Source organism: Capra hircus, chromosome 29 (genome assembly GCF_001704415.2).
Source record: "Capra hircus breed San Clemente chromosome 29, ASM170441v1, whole genome shotgun sequence".
NCBI classification, from domain to species: domain Eukaryota; kingdom Metazoa; phylum Chordata; class Mammalia; order Artiodactyla; family Bovidae; genus Capra; species Capra hircus.
The window spans coordinates 16,534,785-16,558,587 of record NC_030836.1 but is presented as its reverse complement, the minus strand read 5'-3'; the positions used below and the strand labels follow the sequence as shown (position 1 = coordinate 16,558,587).

General features: G+C 47.6%; 1 protein-coding gene across 1 annotated transcript in view; it reads right to left on the bottom strand.

Annotated features, from left to right (window-relative positions):
- The window catches only part of TENM4 (teneurin transmembrane protein 4), a 682,188-nt gene that overhangs the window by 327,244 nt on the left and 331,141 nt on the right, over positions 1–23,803 (bottom strand). Inside the window, exon 5 of the mRNA XM_018043333.1 lies at positions 1,897–2,106. Within this exon, the coding sequence (XP_017898822.1) occupies positions 1,897–2,106 (210 nt within the window). The remainder of the gene's footprint in view (positions 1–1,896; positions 2,107–23,803) is intronic.

Below are 23,803 nucleotides of genomic sequence, written 5' to 3'. Positions count from 1 at the left end.
GCTCTTGGTCACAGAGGATGCAGGGCTCAAGATCCTGCCAGAAGAGAACCACCAAGGCCAAAGATCTGTCTGGTTTCCAAAGACAGCAAAGGATGGGAGAGATCCTGGTTAGGGGAGGGAGCCAGGGATAAACCACCTTTCTTTGTCATGGTGTTGGGGGTGGGGGGTGGGGCCTTGGGTAATGCCTGAGAGCCTCAGTTCAGCACCCAGAGGAGCTCAGGTCACTTACCATGTGGCCTCCCACACCCTTCCAAAGTTAATGCCTATTTACTGGCCATGTTCCTGGGTATAAAAGAGCTGGCGCCAGGATCCCAGCAGCTCCCTACCCTGGGTCCTTTGTCTATGTTTTCCCTCTGCCCAGAATATCCTGGATTATTAAAGCCGTTGGTTATCTCCATCTGACACACCCTACTTTTTCTTTCAGGTCCAGGGAAGGCCTCCTCTAGGAAACATTTCCTGATTCTCTTGGGCAGACTGGAGGCTCTTCTCCTGAGTCACCCCCACACCAGGTTCCCACCTCCTTTATCACCTTAGGCTGTAATGATCCTAAGAGATAAGGAGTCTGACTCTTCTGAGTATTACTAAGGGCCAGGCAGTGTGCTGGGAGCTTTCACACACAAGCTGTCTATAAATTCCCTGGAGGGAGGTGGGCAGTGACTGTGGCCATGACTAACCTTTAACTCTATCCCAGGCCCTGTGACAAGCCCTCATCATGAGCTGGGTACCACAACGCCCACGTTATACTCGCTTGAGGAAAAGCTTAGAGGCAATGTGCCCTGTCTGAAATTCCACAGCAATAAAGCTTACGGTTAACGCAAAGATGTCTGACTGCAGAGCCCATTAGTCCTGCCTATTCTCTCTGAATCTTTGCCGCCTTTTCCAGAATTGGACCGGAATTTAGTGCCGCACAGGCACTTACTAATAAATGTTTGCAAAATCAACACACAAGCTACAATGTTAAGTGGAGAGAGTCTCATTTTCTTTCCTCTTCTTTGATAATCAGGACATATTGGTCCATCAGGGAGATCCCAGGTTATTTCATATATATCACCCCCCTCTGTAGGCTTGAATCCCCTCCAGGCTTCGAATTCTTAGAAAGAAGTGGACTAGTCACGGCCAGACACAGAGGCTGCAAGTACATTGGCCCAGGCCACATAGCACCTGATTAGATGCTAACACTTGGGTCTGCAAGCTCCTGGCCAGCCTGGACGTCTTGCACTGAGTCCTCCCACACCTCCTCTCCTTAAGAGAGTCAGGGCAGGATTCTAAGAGGAAGTTCCCTGCTCAAGCCCAGTGGCTCTCTCTGCAGTCAGCTTTCAGCCTTGCAGCTGCCTGGGCTCCAGGGCCCCGTCTCCAGGCAGCGTGAAACCTCAAGAACTTCCCAAAATGCCAGAAGCCTTTCTCTCAGCCTCCTCATGGTCAGTGGAGACACTATGAGACTAGTTGTGAGGGTTGTGAGGAGGAGCCAATAAAGCAACAAGTGACAGTGGCTGGCACAATTCCTGGCACACAGCAAGCAGTCAATCGGTGGTATTTTTGACTTTTCATTTTCCGAGTCTATCTTTGTCTCCCTGTCTTTGCCTGACTCAGGTTCTACCTGATTTTTCTGTCTCCTGGTATCTGTCTGAGCATCTCTATTCTGCAACTCTGCCCAACGTCTGTCACGGGGGTGGGAACAGCAGCCCCCTAACCCCACAGAGCCCAGCAGTGCAGCCTGGCAGGAGCGGGGCTTCCCCCGCCCATGGAGACTGCCAGGTCCCCCGAGAACCCCGAGCTCCCCATGCGCCAGGCCCCTCCACCCCTGCAAGCAGCCCAAGCAGGCAGATTAACCAGCATCGCCAACGAAAGGGTAAAACAACACAAACCCACAGAAGTTAGAAAGAGAGAGGGACTTACCGTTTGCCGCGACCCCCAGGCTGGCGGAGCCACTTTTAACTAAGAATGAATTAGGGACAAACTCTTCCTCAGAGTCTGAGTCCGGGGTTGGCTGGGCCACACCGTTGCCTAGCAACCGCCTCTGGCTCTCATTGGCCGGAGGGGAGGGGGGCGGGGAGGGGGACTGCTCAATAGGGGTTGATGAAGCGGATGAACAATGCAAGGGAGCACCTGCGAACCACAGAGACAAACACAGACAGAAAAAAAAAATAATGAAAATTGGTTTTGAGGCACATGGGGAGGGGGAGTGCGCAAAATAAAACACGCATCAACAGGGGGAGGGGGCTTCCAACACTGGGTGATCTACTGCACACGTGGCCCGGGGGCGGGGCTGATGCCTCTGGCAAAGTGGGTGCAAACTCCTGCAGAGCTGGCCTCCTGCGCAGCTTGCAAAGAGCGCGCCCCTAGGAAACACGTGGGAAGGCCTTCCTGCTTTGCCTGTTTTCTGAGAGAGGCCTGAAAACCTGAGGTCTAGTCCTGGCGGCGAGCTGTGTCTTCTATCACACAGCTGCCCTGCTCTGAGTTTCAGTGGCCTCCCTAATAAAATGAGCAGCCACCCTGGGTGATCGCTGAGCCCCTGCGAAGCTGGCCATTCGGTGATGTTAGCGAACTGAAATAATGTTCTTATTAGTCAGATTTTAATCCAGCATGCCTGGAACAGCCTCTGGGCCTCATAAAAGGTAGGGGGGAGCTGGAAAGAATGATCTAGCGCCCCCTTCACCGCTGGCATTCTAGGATTCCAACACACTTAAACTTTTCCAAGAATCTGACACTTAAGATTTTAAGTACGTTCTCTGCAAACTTATTGAGAGAGCAAGAACTCTTAAGTCTTTTTCACTTGCGTATCTCTCCAGACTCTAACGTAGTACCTGGCACATAGTAGGCACTATATAAATGTTGGCTGAAGAGATGAATTCTAAGTGTTTCACAGACTAGCGTTCTTAAATTCTAACATTTCAGAGGAAAATACTGTATACCTTTTACGACACTAACATCCTGTGAGTTTGGAAGCACTAAGTTTTGGGGCACTAAGTCAGGAGGCTTGACTGCAGATTTATAACGTGTCAGGGTCCCACGATTCTAAAATGCCAGCTTTCTATCGTTTTGTGGGCACACTCCCAACTCTCAGAAGCAGGGGGTGATGACTGGGGACAGGACCTTTGGGGACAGGCAATTTGCTGTCCTCCGTGTGTCTGGCCTTTAGGCATGTGCAGTACATCGTGTACAAGAGAGGGGACATAAGCACAGACATATAGGGGTATACAGTACGAGGCAAAGCATTCACTCGACAGCCAGGCCTGCTGCTTTTCTCCCACCTTGACTCACAGAAGGTTTAAAACATAACCAGATCCATTCAGTGTTTCAGAGACCAAACACTTGGGAAACAAAATGCAGCCCAGACACATCTTCACAAGATTTGGTAGAGCCCTGAGGAAAGGTGGTATAGAGAGCTGCTGATTCTTGTGGGGAGGGGCTGGGGGGTCTGTCTACCAAGAGAGGCTCGCTCAGTTCAGTGACCAAATCCGGCAGGACTGTGCAGGTTCCATGATGCTCATGTCAACCCCTGAGCCCAACCACATGTGACATTTTATAGAGCTGCTGTGTATCCCACTTGGTTGGTTCATATTAGAAACTCAGTAACAGCAATTGAGGCAGTAGGAATCCATGATCAAGGTACAACCTCTGGGTAGCTTTTCCATCTGTGTTTTGGTTCACCTAAAAATCTGGGCTATGATTTACTTTCAGTTCAGTTCAGTTGCTCAGTCGTGTCTGACTTTTTGCAACCCCATGGACTGATTTATCTTAAAATCGTCCAAACCAGGGTTTCCAGTTTAGCCTAGGGAGACCCTTCCCTGACACCACTTACCACATAGCACTACAGGGATGATCATTTCTTTGTTTGAACTAACCTTTTAGTTCTGTTATCATATTTGCTCTGGTGTATTTGGAGTTATCTGTAGCTGTCTCCCATATAAAAGTGTATGCACCCCCTTGGGATACAGTACCTTCTTGCAGTGGGCTTTGAAGTTCAACAGAATAGGAGTTTGCATCATGCCCTAGCCTCCTATTGACTATATGATCTTGGGTCAATGTGTTCCAGTTTCTCATTGTAAGTTAGGAGCTCCTCCCCTTTAATAAAGTTATTTTAAGGACTAAAGATACTACATCCGAGCACATGCTTCAGTAAGCAGAATCCCAGGGTCAGCGCTTAACAAATGTTGACCAAACTGAATGAAACCACCCCATGAAGAATTCCATTCAAGATTTCCCTTCCCCTTCAGTCCCAGAATTGAAAAGATTTTGTCAGCCAGGCTGCATTAATTAAGCAAATATACATTCATTTCCTCATCTTTTATTAACCAAAGACATCTTCTAATCTCCAATCAGAGCTTCTGATGAGCTTGAGATAACCAGGACCAGACCATGCTGAGTTGTTAGAATTTCAGACAAAGGTTAAGAAACATGATCTGTTGTTCCAGGGTGCTTGTTACAGCCTCTTCCTGAGTAAATCTGTCAAGCTTTATGAAATAAATAGTTCCAGAACTAAGTAACTTGTTCCATCACAAACTTCGGAGATTCTGGGCTAAGAACAGCACAGTCCCTCCCAGGCCTTATGCTTGTTTCTTCTCCCTTCCAAGGAATCTCTAGGCCTCACCCCAGGCCTCTGGGGTTGCTCTGAACATTCATACCTAACATTCAAGCACCTAACAAGGTGCCAGACCCTTAATGAGTGAAGTTAAAGTCGCTCAGTCATGTCCAACTCTTAGTGATCCCGTGGACAATACAGTCCATGGAATTCTCCAGGCCAGAATACTGGAGTGGATAGCCGTTGCCTTCTCCAGGGGATCTTCCCAACCCAGGGATCAAACCCAGGTCTCCCACATTGCAGGTGTATTCTTTACCAGGCGAGCCACTAGGGAAGCTCAGACCCTTAATAGGTGCACAGTAACTCATGAGGTTTCCATGATAAACAGAAACTATTGGAACTATGTCAATTTCCTCTCTCTCATTCATCAGCATCTTTTAAGTGGTCCCCAGGAAGGGACATAAAGCAATCTCCTGGGTGTAAGAACATTCTAGAAGTATTTTTTATGTCACTCTTTTCTAATATCTATTTTGTAAATGTTTTATAATGTACATAATGCATTCCTGCTTAAAACACATGTAATAAAATGCACTGCTGTCTCAGTTTGGCATCCTCAGAAGCAGTGCAGGATTATATTAAAAGGAAGGGCTCTGGACCCTACATCTGAATCTACTGTTCTACTTGCTAGTTCTGTAACAGTGACCTCGGGCAACTTACCCTGCGCTTTGTGACTCAATCGTCTCATCTAAGTCATGGAGAGCAGAAAATAAAAAAGAATAGCTACTTTACAGAGTCGCTCTGAGGATTCAAGGAGTTAAAACAAGTAATGTGTTGAGAATGACATGCGTGTTAGTCGCTCAGTCGTGTCCGACTCTTTGCAACCCCATGGACTGTAGCCCACTTGGCTCCCCTGTCCATGGGATTCTCCAGGCAAGAATACTGGCGTGAGAATGGCATGGCAGCCAGTGAACACCCAATAAACTGTAGATGTCGGTACGCATAAACATGTGTATATAAAGTGAGGAGGGGTACCTTTATCTTTTCTTTATAAGAGCAGCGTGTGACCAGACAAGTATGGCGAGCACTGCTTCATTCCACGGACATTTCCTAAACGCCCCCCGAGCAGGTGAGAAGGTGAGGGGGGTATAGACTATGAGAGGCGCAGCCCCCCAGGAGCTGGTGGGAGGGCAGGGGGAGTGTCCCATGCAGCTCTCAGCAAGGCCGGGGTGGGACCTGTCAGAACAGAAGATGGCCCAGCGCAGAGGAGGATATATGAGGGGGTGGGGAGCTCACTTCAACTGGAGGCACCAAGGAAGGCTTTCTGGAGCCACAGAGGAGTCCAGAGGGAAGAGATGAAGAGATGGGGGCTTGAGTATCCACAGCAGAGGGAGGAATACTCTGCCTCAGGCCCTTAGCCCTGACCTGGTCTCAAGCAACCTCCCTGGCATCACTCTGCCTCTCAAGTCTCGTAACTTCTCACTAAGTGTGCTGAGACTGGTTGACGTGCCCTGACTTCCACATACTCACCGCTCCCTCTTCTGCCCAAGTCTGCAGATCTGCACAGCTTCAGGGCACCACCGGCACAGAACTGATCTGAAGGGCAGCCCCTGGAGCACAGCTACAGAATTTCGCCTCTGAGGTTCTGTACATGCTGTTCTTCCTTCTTGAGTGTTTCCTTTCCTTTTCCCTTTTCTGCATCACTACCACCCTTGTGAGTCTCACTAGCCCCCATTCAGCCTCCAGGCTTAATCTCAAGATCACCACCTCCAGGAAGGCTTCCCAGATGCTCCAAACCTGGGTTTGGCATGCCTCCTGGGGGTTCCTGCTGCAACACTTCCCATACTGTAGTGTGGACTCGTCTGTGGCCACCCGCTTGCCAGCCTGGCTTGTCCACTGCCGTATTCTCCAGTGTCCAGCACAGTGTCTGGTACTTGGAAAGTACTACAAATATTTGCTAAATGAAGAAAGGATGGAGGGAAGGCAGAAGGGAAGAAGAGGACTTTGATTATGGCAGCAAAGGTCTATGTGAAGAGAGAAGTAGTAAATGAGTCTCTGAACAACAGGTTGAGGCCTTGAACACAAGGAAGGGGAAACCAGACCTTAGGTGGGGAGTCACGTGGGTTTTTAAAGCAGGAATGTGACAAGAACGGGACTGTACTTTAGAAGGATTTGATCTTGAGACTTCAGGCATCTGCTTCGGCACCCAGACTTCCTTTCAAATTGGCTCACAGCTCAGCTAGGATGTTGAAAGTCCACATGATCTGGGCTTGCCTTTTAGGTCAGGCCCAGATGCATGTATGTGTAGGCAAATAAGGATGCCCTATGCCACAGGCAGGACTAGGGAATCGGGGTTTGGGGTCACCTTGCCATGTATCCTGATCATCGGCTGAAGGGAACCTGCTATTGTAGAATTTCCCACTGTGTCTCTGCTAAAATGACATGGGCTATCTGGAATGCCTCACCTCAGCAGCCAGGGGCCACAGAAGGGTAGGGGGCGGCCCTGCATGTCTCTGGAGAGAAGGTCTTTGAGCACAGCTCCTGCTTAGAGTAGATAAAGGTGGAGAAAAGAAAAAACCAAAGTAACAAAGTGAGAGAAGGCAGACACCCTGTGGTCGAGGGATGGGGGTGGGAACAAGCATTCAGAGAGCTCCTCCTCTGGGAGGAGGATCTTTTTACAAGATCTTTTCTTCACAATAACCATGGACTGGAAAACCCATGCCTATTTTCAAGGTCAAGAAATGGAGGCTTACAGAACTGAATACATTTGTGGCCACAGACCTGGGGGAGAACCCACAACTGCATGCTCTGCCCACTGAGGGGTGTGGAATACATTTATCAGCCCTGGTTTGGAGTCTGGAGGGGGAGATTCCTGTCCATCAACTGAAACGCATCTAAAGTGGAAAGACTACAGGATTCCTGTTGAACAAACCAGGGACCAAAGCCCAGGTTCATAACTGGCTGTACAACCTTGGGTGAGTCACTTCACTTTTCCTAGTCTTCTCCTTTTAAAAATGAAGTCACAACATCCACAGCAAAGAGGTTTTGAGGGGAGGATGGTATCATGCTTGCAGGAAGCCTCGAAGTCCCAAAGTGAGGGCTAAGCCAACATGGATTCCCTTTACCATCCCTCTAGCTGTAGGTCCTTGAGAGTAAGAACAGGCTGGTTTGGGGGAATAAACAACGACAGACCTGCAAGCCTGCCAATGACACCTTTATCAACATGCATCGCTTACTGACGTCACATCAGAGGAACGTGTTGGGCAGACAGCTGTGATATATGAAAGGAGCACATCACAGGGGAGCCCTGAGCTCTACAGGAAGAGCGATTTCAGTCCCTCACACCTCTGTGTGTATTGATAGCAGCTTTCCTTAGCATTTGAAATGTAACCTATAACTAGGGCAAGCTGGTGTTCAAGAAAGAGCCTCCAGCACTCTGCATTCTAAGCTGTCTTTGGAATACGCTGTGAGACTAAAGTGTGAAGGGCTAGTTGATGGATACATTTATTACTCTGCCAAAGAAAGGACCATTAACAAAATGCACTTTTTTACACTTTTCTCAGCAGTCCTGAGAAATCCATCTAAACACCCAAATGGAATCTTATTGATCTCCATTAAACCCCATCTAGGCTCCGGTGGGGAAAGTCAAAGTCTGCTCACATAGTGGGGAAGTGTGAATCCTACAGTGGAAACAGAGCACACGCTGTTGCTCTGGGGGTGGGGAGGGTGGAGCACTCTCGTCCCTGGATTAGGCAGTTCCCTGGATCCGGCTAAGAGCCTCCTGATAACCTTTTAACTAGCAGCCCTGCGTTTTAGAAGCTTGTGTATAAAATGTTTATCATAGTGTCCAGTAAATAGCAATTACTCAATAAATGACACCCTGAAAAGACCAAAACAAAACCTTGACACCTAAACAAGTAGGTCGTTTCAATGGAACCCTGAGCTGATAGATTCATCCTTCCTGCGGAGCCTGGCTGTGTTTCATCTTCTCAGTCTCCCTCTTGGAAATACTCTAGCCCCTCCACTTAAGACCAAATGCAGGGACTTCCCTGGTGGTCCAGTGGCTAAGACTCCATCATGTTCCCAATGCAGGGGGCCCGGGTTCCATCCCCGGTCAGGGAACTAGATTCCCGCATGCTGCAACTAAAAAGATTCCACTGCAATGAAGACTGGCTGCAGCCAAATAACTAAATAAAACAACAAAAAACAAAACTCCAAACCGAATGCATTCATTCTCTCCTCATGAGCCAACCTATCTATTTCCTCTTAACAAGGCAGCCAGTTGCTCCACTAAATAAGTAAAATCCTAGCCAACTCTGAGCAGAGGATGGTGCATTAAGGAAAACTGGAATCTCCTTCTGATATGAAGCTCTGAGGTTGCTAGCGGACCAGGAACTCCACTGCAGTGACACCATGCCCTGCTTCTGACAACAGTGAGTGTTGGTCACGTCTGTTGATAAAACTGCTCAGCCTGCCCCACAGAGACCACAGCTGCTCATCTCTGTGGCCTGGCTCAGAGTCAGCTTACAAAAGGTTTGCAGAACTGTTAACCATCGTTTTTTAAAATGGGTTGAAATCCAGTGTTGCCAAGCATTTCAAAGTGCTACAAATCTGAAGCCAGAGCGCCAGAGGGACCTCTCGTTCTAGTTTGCCAGTGACAGCCTCAATGCGTGTCTGTGATCCCACATTAGTTAATAATAGTTCCCTGCCTTTCCTCTAAAGCTGTCCTGCTCTGGACAATTATGTGGCCACCCCATTTGAGGACAGTGCTGATTCAGTTCCACATCAGATACAGTTTGCTGCAACAGACTAGAGGTCAAGAGGTCTGGGTGCAGGCCAACAGTGTGCTGTGGGATCATGGGCAGGACCTCTGACCTCTCTGATGCTCACATTCCCCCTTGCGGAGTTAGACCAGAATACCCTAAGGTTCCTCCGTGGTCCAACATTCTACAAGATAGGAGTAACAGTAGTCCACTACCTCTAAGGGTTATTCTGAGGGTTAAAGGAGACTAGAAAAAGTGCTGGATAAAAATAATTTCGGTTATAATGGAATGTTAGCTCCTTTTAGTATAGTTCAGTTCAGTTGCTCAGTTGTGTCTCTTTGCGACCCCATGAATCGCAGCACACCAACTCCCAGAGCCCACCCAAACCCATGTCCATCGAGTTGGTAATGCCATCCAGCCATCTCATCCTCTGTCATCCCCTTCTCCTCCTGCCCCCAATCCCTCCCAGCATCAGAGTCTTTTCCAATAAGTCAATGCTTCACACGAGGTGGCCAAAGTACTGGAGTTTCAGCTTTAGCATCATTCCTTCCAAAGAAATCCCAGGGCTGATCTCCTTCAGAATGGACTGGTTGGATCTCCTTGCAGTCCAAGGGACTCTCAAGAGTCTTCTCCAACACCACAGTTCAAAAGCATCAATTCTTCGGTGCTCAGCCTTCTTTACAGTCCAACTCTCACATCCATACATGACCACAGGAAAAACCATAGCCTTGACTAGACGGACCTTAGTCGGTAATGTCTCTGATTTGGAATATACTATCTTAGAATGTTAATATGCAGACATTATAAGCCATGTTTGTAAAGAATGTTTAAGGACATGGCAAACAGAATACTAAAAAAGCATGAGGCAAAACTGTATAAAAATAATTGTGACATCTGTTTACATATGAGTATGTGAGTATGAATAATTAACAAAAATGTTAAGGCTTGTTACCTTAGGGCAGTAGAATTCCAAATAAATTTTTTTTTCTATATTTTTCTAATTCGTTCAAGGAACAAATGTGGTAATGTGATTTTTAAAAAGCTTTTTTTCTAAGACAAGAAAACACACAAAAAGGTAGCAAATACAACAGCTTCTGCCTTGGGTTCCTCCTGGGATGAGCTTGGCAGAACCACAGTCTCCAGGGTCCAAACCGCCTTCTTTTCCAGCCCATTGAATCTGTGGGTCTTGCTCTCCAAGCTGGGCAGCTCCCACTAAGTCAGCTCTCCTCTCCTCGACAGTGGCTATTTTCAGAAGCAGGTCTGGGGCCATCTGTCTCTACGACTTATGCTGGGAAAATGGTCTCTGGAAAACAGGACGCAGTAAATTTCTCGGGCTCAGCTCATTTGATCTCCAGCTTTCCTCCTCATGGGTTTCTCAGGGTCATTTTTTTTAAAAAGCATTCACCAAGAAAGAACTCTGCGCTCACCTGTTCATCCGGGGAAGCTCAGTGCCTGGTGTACCTTCCACAGCAACACTGAGAAAAGAGTAGCTCGAGTTTCTCTGGTTTTCACATAGTTGACCTTTTTGATATAGATATATTAAATGAGGACATTCATTGATTTTTCTTTTTTTGGTAATAACGGCTTTTTCTGTTGCTTAGTTGCTAAGTCATGTTTGACTCTTTATTGATCCCGTGGACTGTAGCCCAACAGGCTCCTCTAGACATGAGATTTTTCCAGGCAAGAATATAGAAGTGGGTGGCCATTTCCTTCTCCAGGGGATCTTCCTGACCCAGGGATCAAACTCATGTCTCCAGCACTGGCAGGAGACTTAAAAAAAAACAAAAACAAAAAACACAACAAACCACTGAGCTACCTAGGAAGCCCAGTAACAGCTTTATTAAGATATTAATATACGCCATGAAAGTCACCAGATAATCATGATGGTGTGATCACTCACCTAGAGCCAGGCATCCTGGAATGTGAAGTCAAGTGGGTCTTAGGAAGCATCACTATGAACAAAGCTAGTGGAGGTGATAGAATTCCAGTTGAGCTATTTCAAATCCTGGAAGATGATGCTGTGAAAGTGTTGCCCTCAATATGCCAGCAAATTTGGAAAACTCAGCAGTGGCCACAGGACTGAAAAAGATCAGTTTTCATTCCAATCCCAAAGAAAGGCAATGCCAAAGAATGCTCAAGCTACCGCACAACTGCACTCATCTCACATGCTAGTAAAGTATTGCTCAAAATTCTCCAAGCCAGGCTTCAGCAGTACATGAACTGTGAACTTCCAGATGTTAAAACTGGATTTAGAAAAGGCAGAGGTACCAGAGATCAAATTACTAACATCTATTGGATCACAGAAAAAGCAAGAGAGTTCCAGAAAAACATCTACCTCTATTTTATTGACTATGCCAAAGCCTTTGACTGTGTGGATCACGAGAAACTGTGGAAAATTCTGAAAGAGATGGGAATATCAGACCAACTGACCTGCCTCCTGAGAAATCTGTATGCAGGTCAGGAAGCAAGTTAGAGCTGGACATGGAACAGACTGCTTCCAAATAGGAAAAGGCATACATCAAGGCTGTATATTGTCACCCTGCTTATTTAACTTCTATGCAGAGTACATCATGAGAAACGCTGGGCTGGAAGAAGCACAAGCTGGAATCAAGATTGCCGGGAGAAATATCAATAACCTCAGATATGCAGATGATACCATGCTTATGGCAGAAAGTGAGGAAATAAAGAGCCTCTTGATGAAAGTGAAAGAGGAGAGTGAAAAGTTGACTTAAAACTCAACATTCAGAAAACTAAGATCATGGCATCTGGTCCCATCACTTCATGGCATATAGATGGGGAAACAATGGAAATAGTGACTTTATTTTTGGGGGCTCCAAAATCACTGCAGATGGTGACTGCAGTCATGAAGTTAAAAGATGCTTGTTCCTTGGAAGAAAAGCTATGACCAACCTAGATAGCATATTATAAAGCAGAGACGTTATTTTGCCAACAAAGGTCTGTTCAGTCAAAGCTATGATTTTTCCAGTAGTCATGTATGGATATGAGAGTTGGACTATGAAGAAAGCTGAGTGCTGAAGAATTGATGCTTTTGAACTGTGGTGTTGGAGAAGACTCTTGAGGGTCCCTTGGACAGCTGGAGATTCAACCAGTCCATCCTAAAGGAAATCAATCCTAAATATTCATTGGAAGGACTGATGCTGAAGTTGAAACTCTCATACTTTGGCCACCTGACTCGAAGAGCTGGCTCATTTGAAAAGACCGTGATGGTGGGAGAGATTGAAGGCAGGAGGAGGAGGGGACGACAGAGGATGAGGTGGCTGGATGGCATCACTGACTCATGGACATGAGTTTGAGCAAGCTCCATGAGTTGGTGATGGACAGGGCAGCCTGGCGTGCTGCAGTCCATGGGGTCATAAAGAGTTGTCCATGACTGAGCAACTGAACCGAACTGATGCAAGCCACCCACATAGAGTTCATTCTTCAGTGGCTTTTAGGATACTCACAGAGTAGTGTGACCCTCACCACGATAGACTTCAGAATATTTTCATCACTCCGAAAGGAAACCACATAGTCATTTAACAGTCACTCCCCATTTCCTTCCAACACTCTGTAGCCCTGGACAGTCACTAATCTACTTCTCTATAGCTAATCTACGTCTCTACAGATTTGCCTATTCTGGACATTTCATACAAATGGAATCATATAATATGTGCTTTTGTGATTATCTTCTTCTACTGAATGTGTTTCCAAGGCTAACCCATGGTGTAATACAGATCAAGATTCCATTTCCTTTTATTGCTGAATGACATTGCACAGTACAGAAGCACCATATTTATCCATTCTTCTGTTGGAAATGTGGGTTGTTTCTGGCTCTTCCAAATAATGCTGCTACAAACATCTATATACAAGTTTTTGTGCTGACAAGTCTCCATTTCTCTTGGGTAGACACCTGGGAGTGAAATTGCTGGATTGCAGGGTAACTGTGTTCAATCTTTTGAGGAACTGCTGGGATGTTTTCCAAAGTAGTTGTGCCATTTTATACTCCCACCAGTGGTGCTAGAGGGTTCCAACTTCTCCATGTCTTTGCCAACACTTGTTATTGTCTGACTTTTGATGACAGCCATTCTAGTAGGTGTGAAGTGATATCTCACTGTGGTTTTTGAGTTGCATTTCCTAATGGCTAATGATGTTGAGCTTCTTCTCGTGTGCTTATTGGCCATTTGAGTATCTTCTTTGAAGAAATATCTACTTAGATCATTCGCCTGTTTGAAAACTGAGTTGTGTTTTCTGTTATCGAGAGGCAGGCACTGATTCTTTCATCAAACACTTCTTTTGCACTTACCCTGTGCCAGGCACTGTTCAAGCATTGCTGATGGGCAAGGAAGACAAAATCTTGCCCTCAGAAGCCTACCTTCTAGTGGAGGAGAAAAATCAATAAACAAGTAATTGAACCTGGACTGGCGATCTATTTCACATATGATAATATTGTAAAGTAATTAGTCTCCAAATAAAATAAATTTAAAAAAAAACAGGCAAGCAAACTGCTCTGCAGAACAAGATCAAGAGATGATAAATGTTATAAAGAAAACTTTACTACAGTAAGAGGTTAGGAGTGATGGCATGAATGAATGTGTTGTTTTAAGTAAGGTGGTCAGGGGAGGCCTCTCGGAGGAGGTGACATTTGAGCAGAGAATTGAAGTAAGTAAAGGAAGAGCTTTCCAGGCAGAGTGCTTGCGCCCAGCAACTGCAAAGTCCAAGCCCCAGAAGCAAGTTCGTCTGAGAGACAGCAAAGAAGCTAGTTTAGCTGGAGGAGTGTAAGGAGAAGAGAGCTGAGAAATGAACCTTAAGGTGGCCAGGGGCCAGGTTACAGATGTGCATAGTGTAAACCAAAGGCCACTATGCATGCGTGTTCTTAGTGAGTTCCTTGAGGGCAGGGACTGGTTTTACTTACCTCCCTGTGTTCACAGCCCACACAATGATCTCATATACAGTGGGTACCCGCTACATATTGGAATCTATTTTAACTTACCGAGCTACTAATAAAAACAATGTCTGCACGTGAATAGTGTTTACAGTTTACAGAAAAATTTCACATCCATGCTCTTATTTGATTCTTACTATATCCAAGTGTGGATGTGAGCGTTGGACCATAAGAAAGCTGAGTGCCTAAGAGTTGATGCTTTTGGACTGTGCAGTTGGAGAAGACTACTGAGAGTCCCTTGCACTGCAAGGAGATCCAACCAGTCCATCGTAAAGGAGATCAGTCCTGAATATTCATTGGAAGGTCTAATGCCGAAGCTGAAGCTCCAATACTTTGGCCACTTGATGAGAAGAGCTGACTCGTTGGAAAAGATCCTCATGCTGGGAAAGACTGAGGGCAGGAGGAGAAGGGGATGATGGAAGATGAGATGACTGAATGGCATCACTGACTCAATGGACATGAATTTGAAAAAACTCCAGGAGATGGTGAAGGAGAGGAAAGCCTGGCAAGCTGTAGTCCATGTGGGTATAAAGTGTTAGACATGTCTTAGCAACTGAACAACAATCCAGGCCTCTGGAGGCTTGAATCAGCCTGGCAGAGAGAAGCCCCCTTCTGTGGCACGTGGGGGAGAGGGAGGGCACAAGGCAGGCTGGATTATCTCTGTCTGTCAAAATCTGTGGACAAAACATGACCAAGGAGCCACCGAAATTTATGGCAGGCCTTGAACAACCTGCAGTCACAGAACACTCTGCTCAACAGGAAACCTTCAGTTTGCATTTTTGCAATGAAATTTGATTAAGAAAAGACTTCCCTGGTGGCTCAGACGGTAAAGCATCTGCCTATAATGTGGGAGACCTGGGTTCGATCCCTGGGTCGGGAAGATCCTCTGGAGAAGGAAATGGCACCCCACTCCAGTACTCTTGCCTGGAAAATCCCATGGATGGAAGAGCCTGGTAGGCTACAGTCGGTGGGGTCACAAAGAGTGGGACACGACTGAGCGACTTCACCTCACCTTTGATTAAGAAAGTGCTTCTCAACAGCTGCTCCCAAAGCCACTGCGTTTTAAAAGTATATACACACACATACACACATCTACATATACACCATACATACAGACGTAATATATAGCACCCTCTGCCCAATTCAATTTACACAGCTGCAAAATTCCAGGCCCTGAGACACAGGAAGAGACACTTGACTGCCAAGCCCCACCTCTGGTCAGACATTACAGGGAGGTGGAGGTATCAGGTGAAGAGGAAAGAGGCAGGAAACAGGGAGCTGAGGATGGAAGAGGGCCAGGCAGCTGGAAGGAGGGGAGGGCACTAACTGGGCACCGACTGTGTGTACAGCACCGCGGAAGCTTTATATACATACATCATCTCACTGAAACCTCACACCTCCGTGAAGGCAGTAGGCTCTCTCCAGCAGACAGATGCAGAATTTGAGGCTTACAGAGAGCCTGTTCAGGGTCACTCAGCTGTTAGGTGCAAGACTGGGTTCTGGACCTTGGTCTGTCGGGCTGGAAAGCCCATACCTGTGCCACGAAAATCATCTGAGTAAGAGTGATAAACAAGAACGTGTGCTTTTAAATTCAAGTCTCCTCCCCTGATCGCACACCAGCCATGGAAACAGGACAATCTGTTTAAAGAAGTTAAACAATATGCTCAAAACCCCAGAGATGGGGAGAGTGGATCTGGCCTTCCAGCCCAGGCCACCTGAGCCCACAGCCAGAGTTTTTCCTAGAAAATCACTCTTTTAGAGAGTCTTATAGTGGGCAGGGGGGTGGGTCACAGATCAGTGTAATCAATGAACTGGGTAAATATTAACTAGGAAAAAACAAAGCTCCCTATAAAACAAAGCTAGAATTGCATAGTTACTGTTTGTATTGCTTTCTGAGTATTCATCAATATTTCAACAAAAGGTTTTTAAAAAACACCAGAAAGCCCTGCACTGTGAACGTATGGATACAGTGAGGAATTTTCCTTAAATAGTTTCCCGCATAAATGCCCTGATTCTAAACAGCTTTTCTCGAGCCTGCTCACTCTGCCAAAGCCTCCTTCCCATTAGGTTTCCAGAGAGCTTGTTGAAACATTATTTTTTGGGGAAAGCACATATGAAGTTGAGAGCCAAGCTTTCCAGAAATCCCTCTAGCCCCACTCCAGGGAATCATGAAAAACCCAGGAGAGCTTCCTGGGAGCCTGCCCCCCAGGAACTGGGCCTCCCTCAGGCTGAGCGGCCCCAGAGGAAGGCTCTCAAAGCCAGGGGCCCTTTAGGAGGTTTTAGGCAACAAGTGGAGAAGGCAATGGCACCCCACTCTAGTACTCTTGCCTGGAAAATCCCATGAACGGAGGAGCCTGGTAGGCTGCAGTCCATGGGGTCGCTAAGAGTCGGACACAACTGAGCAACTTCACCTTCACTTTTCACTTTCATGTATTGGAGAAGGAAATGGCAACCCACTCCAGTGTTCTTGCCTGGAGAATCCCAGGGATGGGAGAGCCTGGTGGACTGCCGTCTATGGGGTCGCACAGAGTCGGACACGACTGAAGTGACTTAGCAGCAGCAGCAGCAGGCAACAACTGGGAGGAAAACAGGGCTGGCTTTAATCCCAAACTCTACTCTGTACAGAAAGGAGCCTTTGACATCGGAAGGGAAGGGAAAAGAATGGACCGAATGTAGTCTGTGTGATCACTTTACACGCTTTTCCGATGTAACCTTCACAGAAGCATCACTCCATCCCTCCCCAATCACGGAAGGCCCCCCATCCCACATCAGGCTCTCTGCTAGGAGCTGGGGACACCCTGAGAAACAGAATCATCTGAAATGCCTGCTTGTATTAATTTAGTTTCCACGGCTATTGGAACCGAGTGCCACAAACTGAGTGACTTGAAACGAAAGCAATGTATGGCCTCACAGTTCGAGAGGCTACAAGTCCCAAATCCAGGTGTTGGCAGAGCCACGCTCCCCTGAAGCCTGCAGGAGAGCCATTCTCCGCCTCGTGCTAGCTTCTGGTGGCTGCTGGCAGCCTCTGGCTTGGCTTGCAGCTGGATCACGCCAACCTCTGCCTTAGATGTCACATGACCTTCCCGCTCCTCCTGTCTCTGTCTTCATGAGGCCGTCTTCTTAGAAGGAAGGTCATATTGCGTTAGGAGCCCACCCTCCTCCAGGTTGATCTCATCTTGACTAATTATCTATTTTCATACAGGGTCACATTATGGGGTACTGGGGGTTAGGGCTTGAACTTATCTTTTTTTGGGAGGGGTTGAGGTACAATTCAGCCCATAACACTGTTCTTTTGGATCTTATATACTATAGAAGCTCCCCTTCTGAAGACGAACATAGGAGGAACAGAGAGGCCGAGAGACCTCCTCAGGATCTAAAGGTCGTAAATCACAAATCTAGAGCTGATTTCAGGGCCTGTATTCCGGCTGGCATACCACCTTGTCTTGCCAGCACGGGGCTTCCTCGGCCAGCGGTCATTTATATCAAATGCATATATCATCCCACCCAGTCCTTGTGGCAACTCTATGGGCAGGTACTATTGTTCCCACTTCACTGACAAAGAAAATGAGCTCCAGAAAGACTGGGGTCACTCTATTCTCAGGAGAAGGAGCAGGACTGAACCCAAGCGGGTAGACTCTACACCCAGGCTTCGCCTGCAGCCTTGGGGTGGGGAACTGGACACCAGAACGGAGCCAGAAATCAACACAACTAGCCAGCGGCAAGCCTTCTCTCTAAAACTGTCTGGGGGGAGGACGGTCACCCTGATAGAGGGCACTGGATTGGAAAAGAAACAAAGATGTTGGCTCGTTTTGTTTCTTTTAACCAAAAGGGCTCATCTGGAAAGGGACGACTTTGTATTTTGAAAGCTAAAGACATTCAGCATCTCGAGCCCATGAGTTCAGATCTCACGCTACTCACTTGGGGAACAGAGGCTGAGCGCTGCTGGCAAATGGGATTTCTTGCTTCCTGGAGGGGAGGGCGCTGGGTGATGCTTGAGTATAAATCTCCTCAGGGGTTTCTCGGGCAGAGCCAGAGAAGCAGCATCCCCACGGCTTCGTGCAGGCACACGTGGACTGCATCTGCCTCGGATGTCACGGGGTTTGGGAAATGAGAGAAGAGAGAGGTGCCTGCGGGTTAGGAAAGATGCTGGGGATGTTCCTACACGCCAAGTGCAGTGTTGTGGTGAGGCTAGGGCATGGGTTCTGTGTGATCTGGCATAGGTCCCTGGGCTATCGGGGAGGCGAGGGCCCCTTCTTAGAGGAGCAGGCCAAGCATCCTTGTGAAGTATCCTGCCAACTAGTCCTGCCCACTCAGTGCTCAGCAGGCCCACGGGGGACCCAACCAGCATCCCCATGGAGCTGGGGAGGAGAATCAGATTGGGTTCTCCCCGCCTTTGAGAAGTTCCACTGTGATGGCTGAGCAAACTCTGAATGGGCAATTACCCCACAGTGCTAGGAGCTGGGGACACAAAGCGCAGGCCCTTAATTACTGGAGCCTCGGGAACAGTGGCACTTTGCTGCAGGAAGTGGTGTTTAAACAGGAGCTTACAGGTGAACCAGGACTCGGCCAGACGAAGGCGGCACTGCAGGCTGTGCTTGTGTGTGGTGCGCACGCGCGGCTGGCTTCAGTGTCCCCGGCAGACAGAAAGGCATGTGCAGAGGCCCGAAATTAAGTAATGACGAGTATGAACTCTGGGTATGTCTGCGCTTCCTGGGTGGCTTAGTGGTACAGAACCTGACTTTCAGTGCAGGAGATGCAAGAGGTGTGGGTTCAATCCCTGGTTGAGAAGATGCCCTGGAGAAGGGAATGGCAACCCACTTTAGTATTCTTGCCTAGGAAATCCTAAGGACAGAAGAGCCTGTTAGGCCCAGTCCATGGGGCTGCAAGGAACTGGACACCACTAAGTGTACATGCACACACGCACGCATGCACACACGGATACACAGATACACATGCACGCACACACACACACGTCTGAAGTAGAGGTGGGGAGGATTTCTGGTGGAATCCAGGACCAGCCCCTATACCATGGGCTCTCGAACCACCAGTGGTTAGTACCACCTGAATTAAGTCACCCAACTTCTCTGAGTCTCTAGCTGAAAATTTCCAGGGTTACACAGGTCACTTTCTAAGCTCTCATAGAGCCCCAATGAGCCTCTTGATGAAGGTGAAAGAGGAGAGTGAAAAAGCTGGCTTAAAACTCAATATTCAAAAAACTAAGATCATGGCATCCAGTCCCATCACTTCATGGCAAATAGATGGGGAAACAATGGAAACAGTGACAGACTTTATTTTCTTGGGCTCCAAAATCACTGCAGATGGTGACTGTAGCCATGAAATTAAAAGACGCTTGCTCCTTGGAAGAAAAGGTATGACCAACTTAGACAGCTTATTAAAAAGCAGAGACGTGACTTTGCCAACAAAGCTCCATACAGGCAAAGCTACGGCTTTTCCAGTAGTCATCTTCTGATGTGAGAGCTGGACCATAAAGAAGGCTGACCCACCAAAGAATTGATACTTTTGAATTGTGGTATTGGAGAAGACTCTTGAGAGTCCTTTGGACAGCAAGGAGAACAAACCAGCCAATCCTAAAAGAAATCAACCCTGAATATTCACTGGGAAGGCTGATGCTGAAGCTGAAGCTCCAATACTTTGGCCACCTGATGCGAAGAACTAACTCATGAGAAAAGACACTGGATGCTGGGAAAGATTGCAGACAGGAGGAGAATGGGAAGACAGAGGACGAGATGGCTGGATGCCATCACCGAGTCGGTGGACATGAGTCTGAGCAAGCTCTGGGAGATGAAGGGCAGGGAAGCCTGGCGTGCTGCAGTCCATGGGGTCGACTGAGCAACTGAACAACAACTATACAAACTAGCCAAGCTGACTCATGCTGTTCCACTTAATCCTCATATCTGCTCTCCAAGTTTCTCTTTATTATTCCCATTTAGCAGAGGGGAGCAGAGAAGTTCAAAGGAGGTTAAGTGACTACATTCTGTAAGTCTATGATTTTCCGAAAGAAACTGCCCTCAGGCTTTCTGCTTTGAAAAACACAGTCTTTTGTTCTGCGAGGAATTTCATGCAGGAGAGAGAAGGAAGACTTGCTATTAACAACAACAAGAACAACAGCTACCATTGATTGGGAATCTTCTCTTTGCCAAATATTGTATCAAGCCATGTAAAGACACGCATCCATTTTAATCCTCACAGCAAAATCTTGCCCTCAACAGAGATGAGGAAACTTCGACTTACAGGGATCAATCCAGTAGGCCAAGGTCACAGGGCTGAATAGGAACGGAAGAGTCAGGAGGTGGCCCCAGGTGGCCGACTTCAACCACAGTCTGAGCTCCTCATCACTTCTCTGTGATGCTTAAAAGGAAGTACAGTCTTCTAGCCCAACCTGTGGGTTTGTACACGAGGGAACTGGGGCCTGGAGAGGTGAACAGGATGAATTCAAGGTCCGTAATAAGGCAGCAACTGAGGTGGTTTTGTGCCACGGACATCACTGATAGTAACAGCCTAATGCAGAGATCAGGAAATGGACTTGAGCCCACTGCCAGAGTTCGAGTCCTAAACGTGCTAAGTTCCCCAAGCCTCAGTTTCTTTCTCTGTAGAACAGGGATGATGATATACCTTCCTCACAGGGTTTTTTGGGGGATTAAAGAGTCAGGTCATCAAAGCACCTGGCACAGCATAAGCTCTCTATCGGCATCTGCTGTTGTCACTGATTCACTGCCTGCTCTGTGCTTGATGCACGTGACCTTTTAATTCTCACAGTACTGTAGAAAGGGGTTACCATCCCTGTGGTTCAGATTGGAGAACAAGTCTGGAGAAAGTAACTAACATGGCTGACGTGACATGGCGTGGAAGCCGTAGAAGCTGGGTTGGAAGTTACACCTGTCTGATGCCCAAGTCTGTGTCATTTCCCATAACAACTCCACCCACCCCACACCAGGCATCCAGCCTTGCAGACAGCATTGAGGTCCATCACCTCATCACTGTGAAGTGTCAGTCTATTTTCAAATGCTGATAAGTCTTTTATCTCCATCAGAGTTGTGTACATGTATGTGTGTGAGATTTCCATGAACAAGAAAGAATGGTTCGATGAACACAACCACAAACAGAATGGATGGTTGCATTCAAGCACCATCTGTTATCCTATCGTGCTTGATATTGGTATGGTACTTGACACGGTACTTGATATACATCATTACCCTATGATGCAATTAAAATTATTCAAGGATAGTAACACTCTATCCTGTGCGCCAAGTCTTCTAGGGTTCAGAAGACCCTTTCACACCCATGATCTCACTGCATCCCTTAACAGCCTTAGAGAGGGGAAGTAGAGTTAACTGTATCATTTTCCATTTATAGCAGCCACTCTGGGTTGTTTACCAACATCAGAGGACCTTACTAACAGAATCCTGACTTTGTTCAGCTATCCATGCCTTTGTGACATGTCAGGTCATAGATCCTGACGTTGTAAATCACGATAGTCCTGTTCCTCGTTGAGGGAACGTGAACCACCATCCAAACAGGTACTAGGAGAGGTCGCAGGGTTCCCCAGACACTGTGCCATCTGCTGCAAGCCTTGACTTCCTTTCAGAGGGTCCCCCCACTGCCAGTCCAGTCCAGGTAGGAGTCATCAAGCTTCAAGGAGATGAGCTGGACACTGCTCCTCGAGCCCTCCTCACCCCCCCCCCCACCACTGGCCCTGCTGCCTTGGGGGTGCTTTCACATCCGCTCGGGACCTGCCTTTCCTGGCTGCCAGTTTCCCTCCCAGCTGCAACGCCCCACAATCCAGCCAGGCCCAGCTAATGCACTTCCCTCAGACGGGCTTATCCAAAGGCCAATAGATGGCTCTCCATGTCAGATATTATTTCCTGATGCCCAGCTGAGGCATCCCAGGCCCTGCATCACCCGCTGGTATTGTCAGCTTCTCCTGCTCTTTGGAACCTCTGCTAATGCCACACGTCATTGGCTCAACTGACCTCTGTGCTTCTGCTTTGCTTCTTCACCTTTGCTGTCTGCTCAACAACACACTACTGATGCCAGCTGTGTGCCAGGCCCTGCCCCAGGCCCTGGGGACACAGATGGACAGCACGGCTCTGCCCCTGGGGAGTTCACAGTCTAACCGAGGATACTGATGAGCGACGTGCATGTGCTGGATACCTGGGGCCTCTGGAAGGCAAGGAAAGGCCTTGTTTGAAGACTGGCAGAGGGGAGGTGTTCCACTCACAGAGTGTTTATCGACCCAAGAGATGTATCAGAATAAAAGGCAAGCCCTGCTCAGCCCCTGGATTTGGCCTATCTTGGTCCCAGGTAACTTCTGATCTTTGTGGGGGTGGTGGGCTGAGGGGAGCTGGGGGTAGGGTAGGATGATGTGGGTGAGGGGAACAGGGTGGTGGGATCAGGCAGTGTGGGTGGTGGGAGTTGGGGAGCGGAAGTTGGGGAGTCAGTGGGTGGCAGGTTAGGGACACGGACAGGGACACGGAGTCAGAAGCCCTGGCTTTGACTTTCTTGGATGTTGAGCAAAACTGCCAGCCTAAGCAGAACCTCATTTTCTCAGTTATGCAATAGGAGACCTCAGGGAATGTTCTAGAAGAAGTGGCTGTTCATCCAACTATCAGGGACATGGGGAGGGGATCCCAGCCATGGGAAAAAGAAGGGGAGGTGGGCCAGGGCGAGTCCCCAGGCCCTCCTGCCTCTGGATTCTTTGCGTTGCTCTGAGCCTCAGATTTCTCATCTGGAAGACAAGGGGGTGAGGCTTCGGGATCAGACAGATTTAAGTTCAGCCCCATCTGTGCCTCTTGCTTTGTGATCTCTAATAAGTTACTTCATATCTCTGAGCCTTAGTGTCCTCAAGTGCAAAATGGGGATTTGCAACATCTGCCTTGTTATATTGGTGTAAGGCTTAGACTGTTATAAACCAAGCCTGGCACGGTATTTGGCACAGGGCAAATATCAAGTAAATGTTAATTCCTCCTCCTCGGAGGCGTGAGATGCCCTTGAGAGTACTTGAAAAGGAACATTTTGGTGACACAGTTTCCCACCTGACCTGTTAGTGGGATGATGGGTGTAGACTGCATCTGTCTGTTAGGATCAGGGTCTCCTGGCTGGACTGGACCTTGACTATCAACAACTGCCCATCCCTTTCCTTATCTGCCTTCCCCTATCCAATGCCTGAATCTCTCTCAAGACAAGGTTACTGCCGACGAACCTCCCGGCACAAGGAGCTCACTGCTCACTCCAGAGGCAGCTGTTCCCCTCTGATTCAGCTCTGCCATAAAAGCCTTCCTTCCAACGACACAGAAGAGTATTGCTGCTGCTTCTTCTGCTGGTATTACTAATCATAACTAACACGGGCGTAATTCAGAGACATGCAGTTCCAGATCAAGGCAACGAAGCAAATATCACAATAAAGCAAGTCACAGGAATGTTTTCGGTTTCCCAGTACATATAAAATTTATGTTTATACTCTACTATATATAGTCTTAATATGTGTGAAATAGCATTCTATCTAAAAGCTCATACCTACCTTAATTAAAAAATACTTTATTGCTAAAAAAAATGCTAACC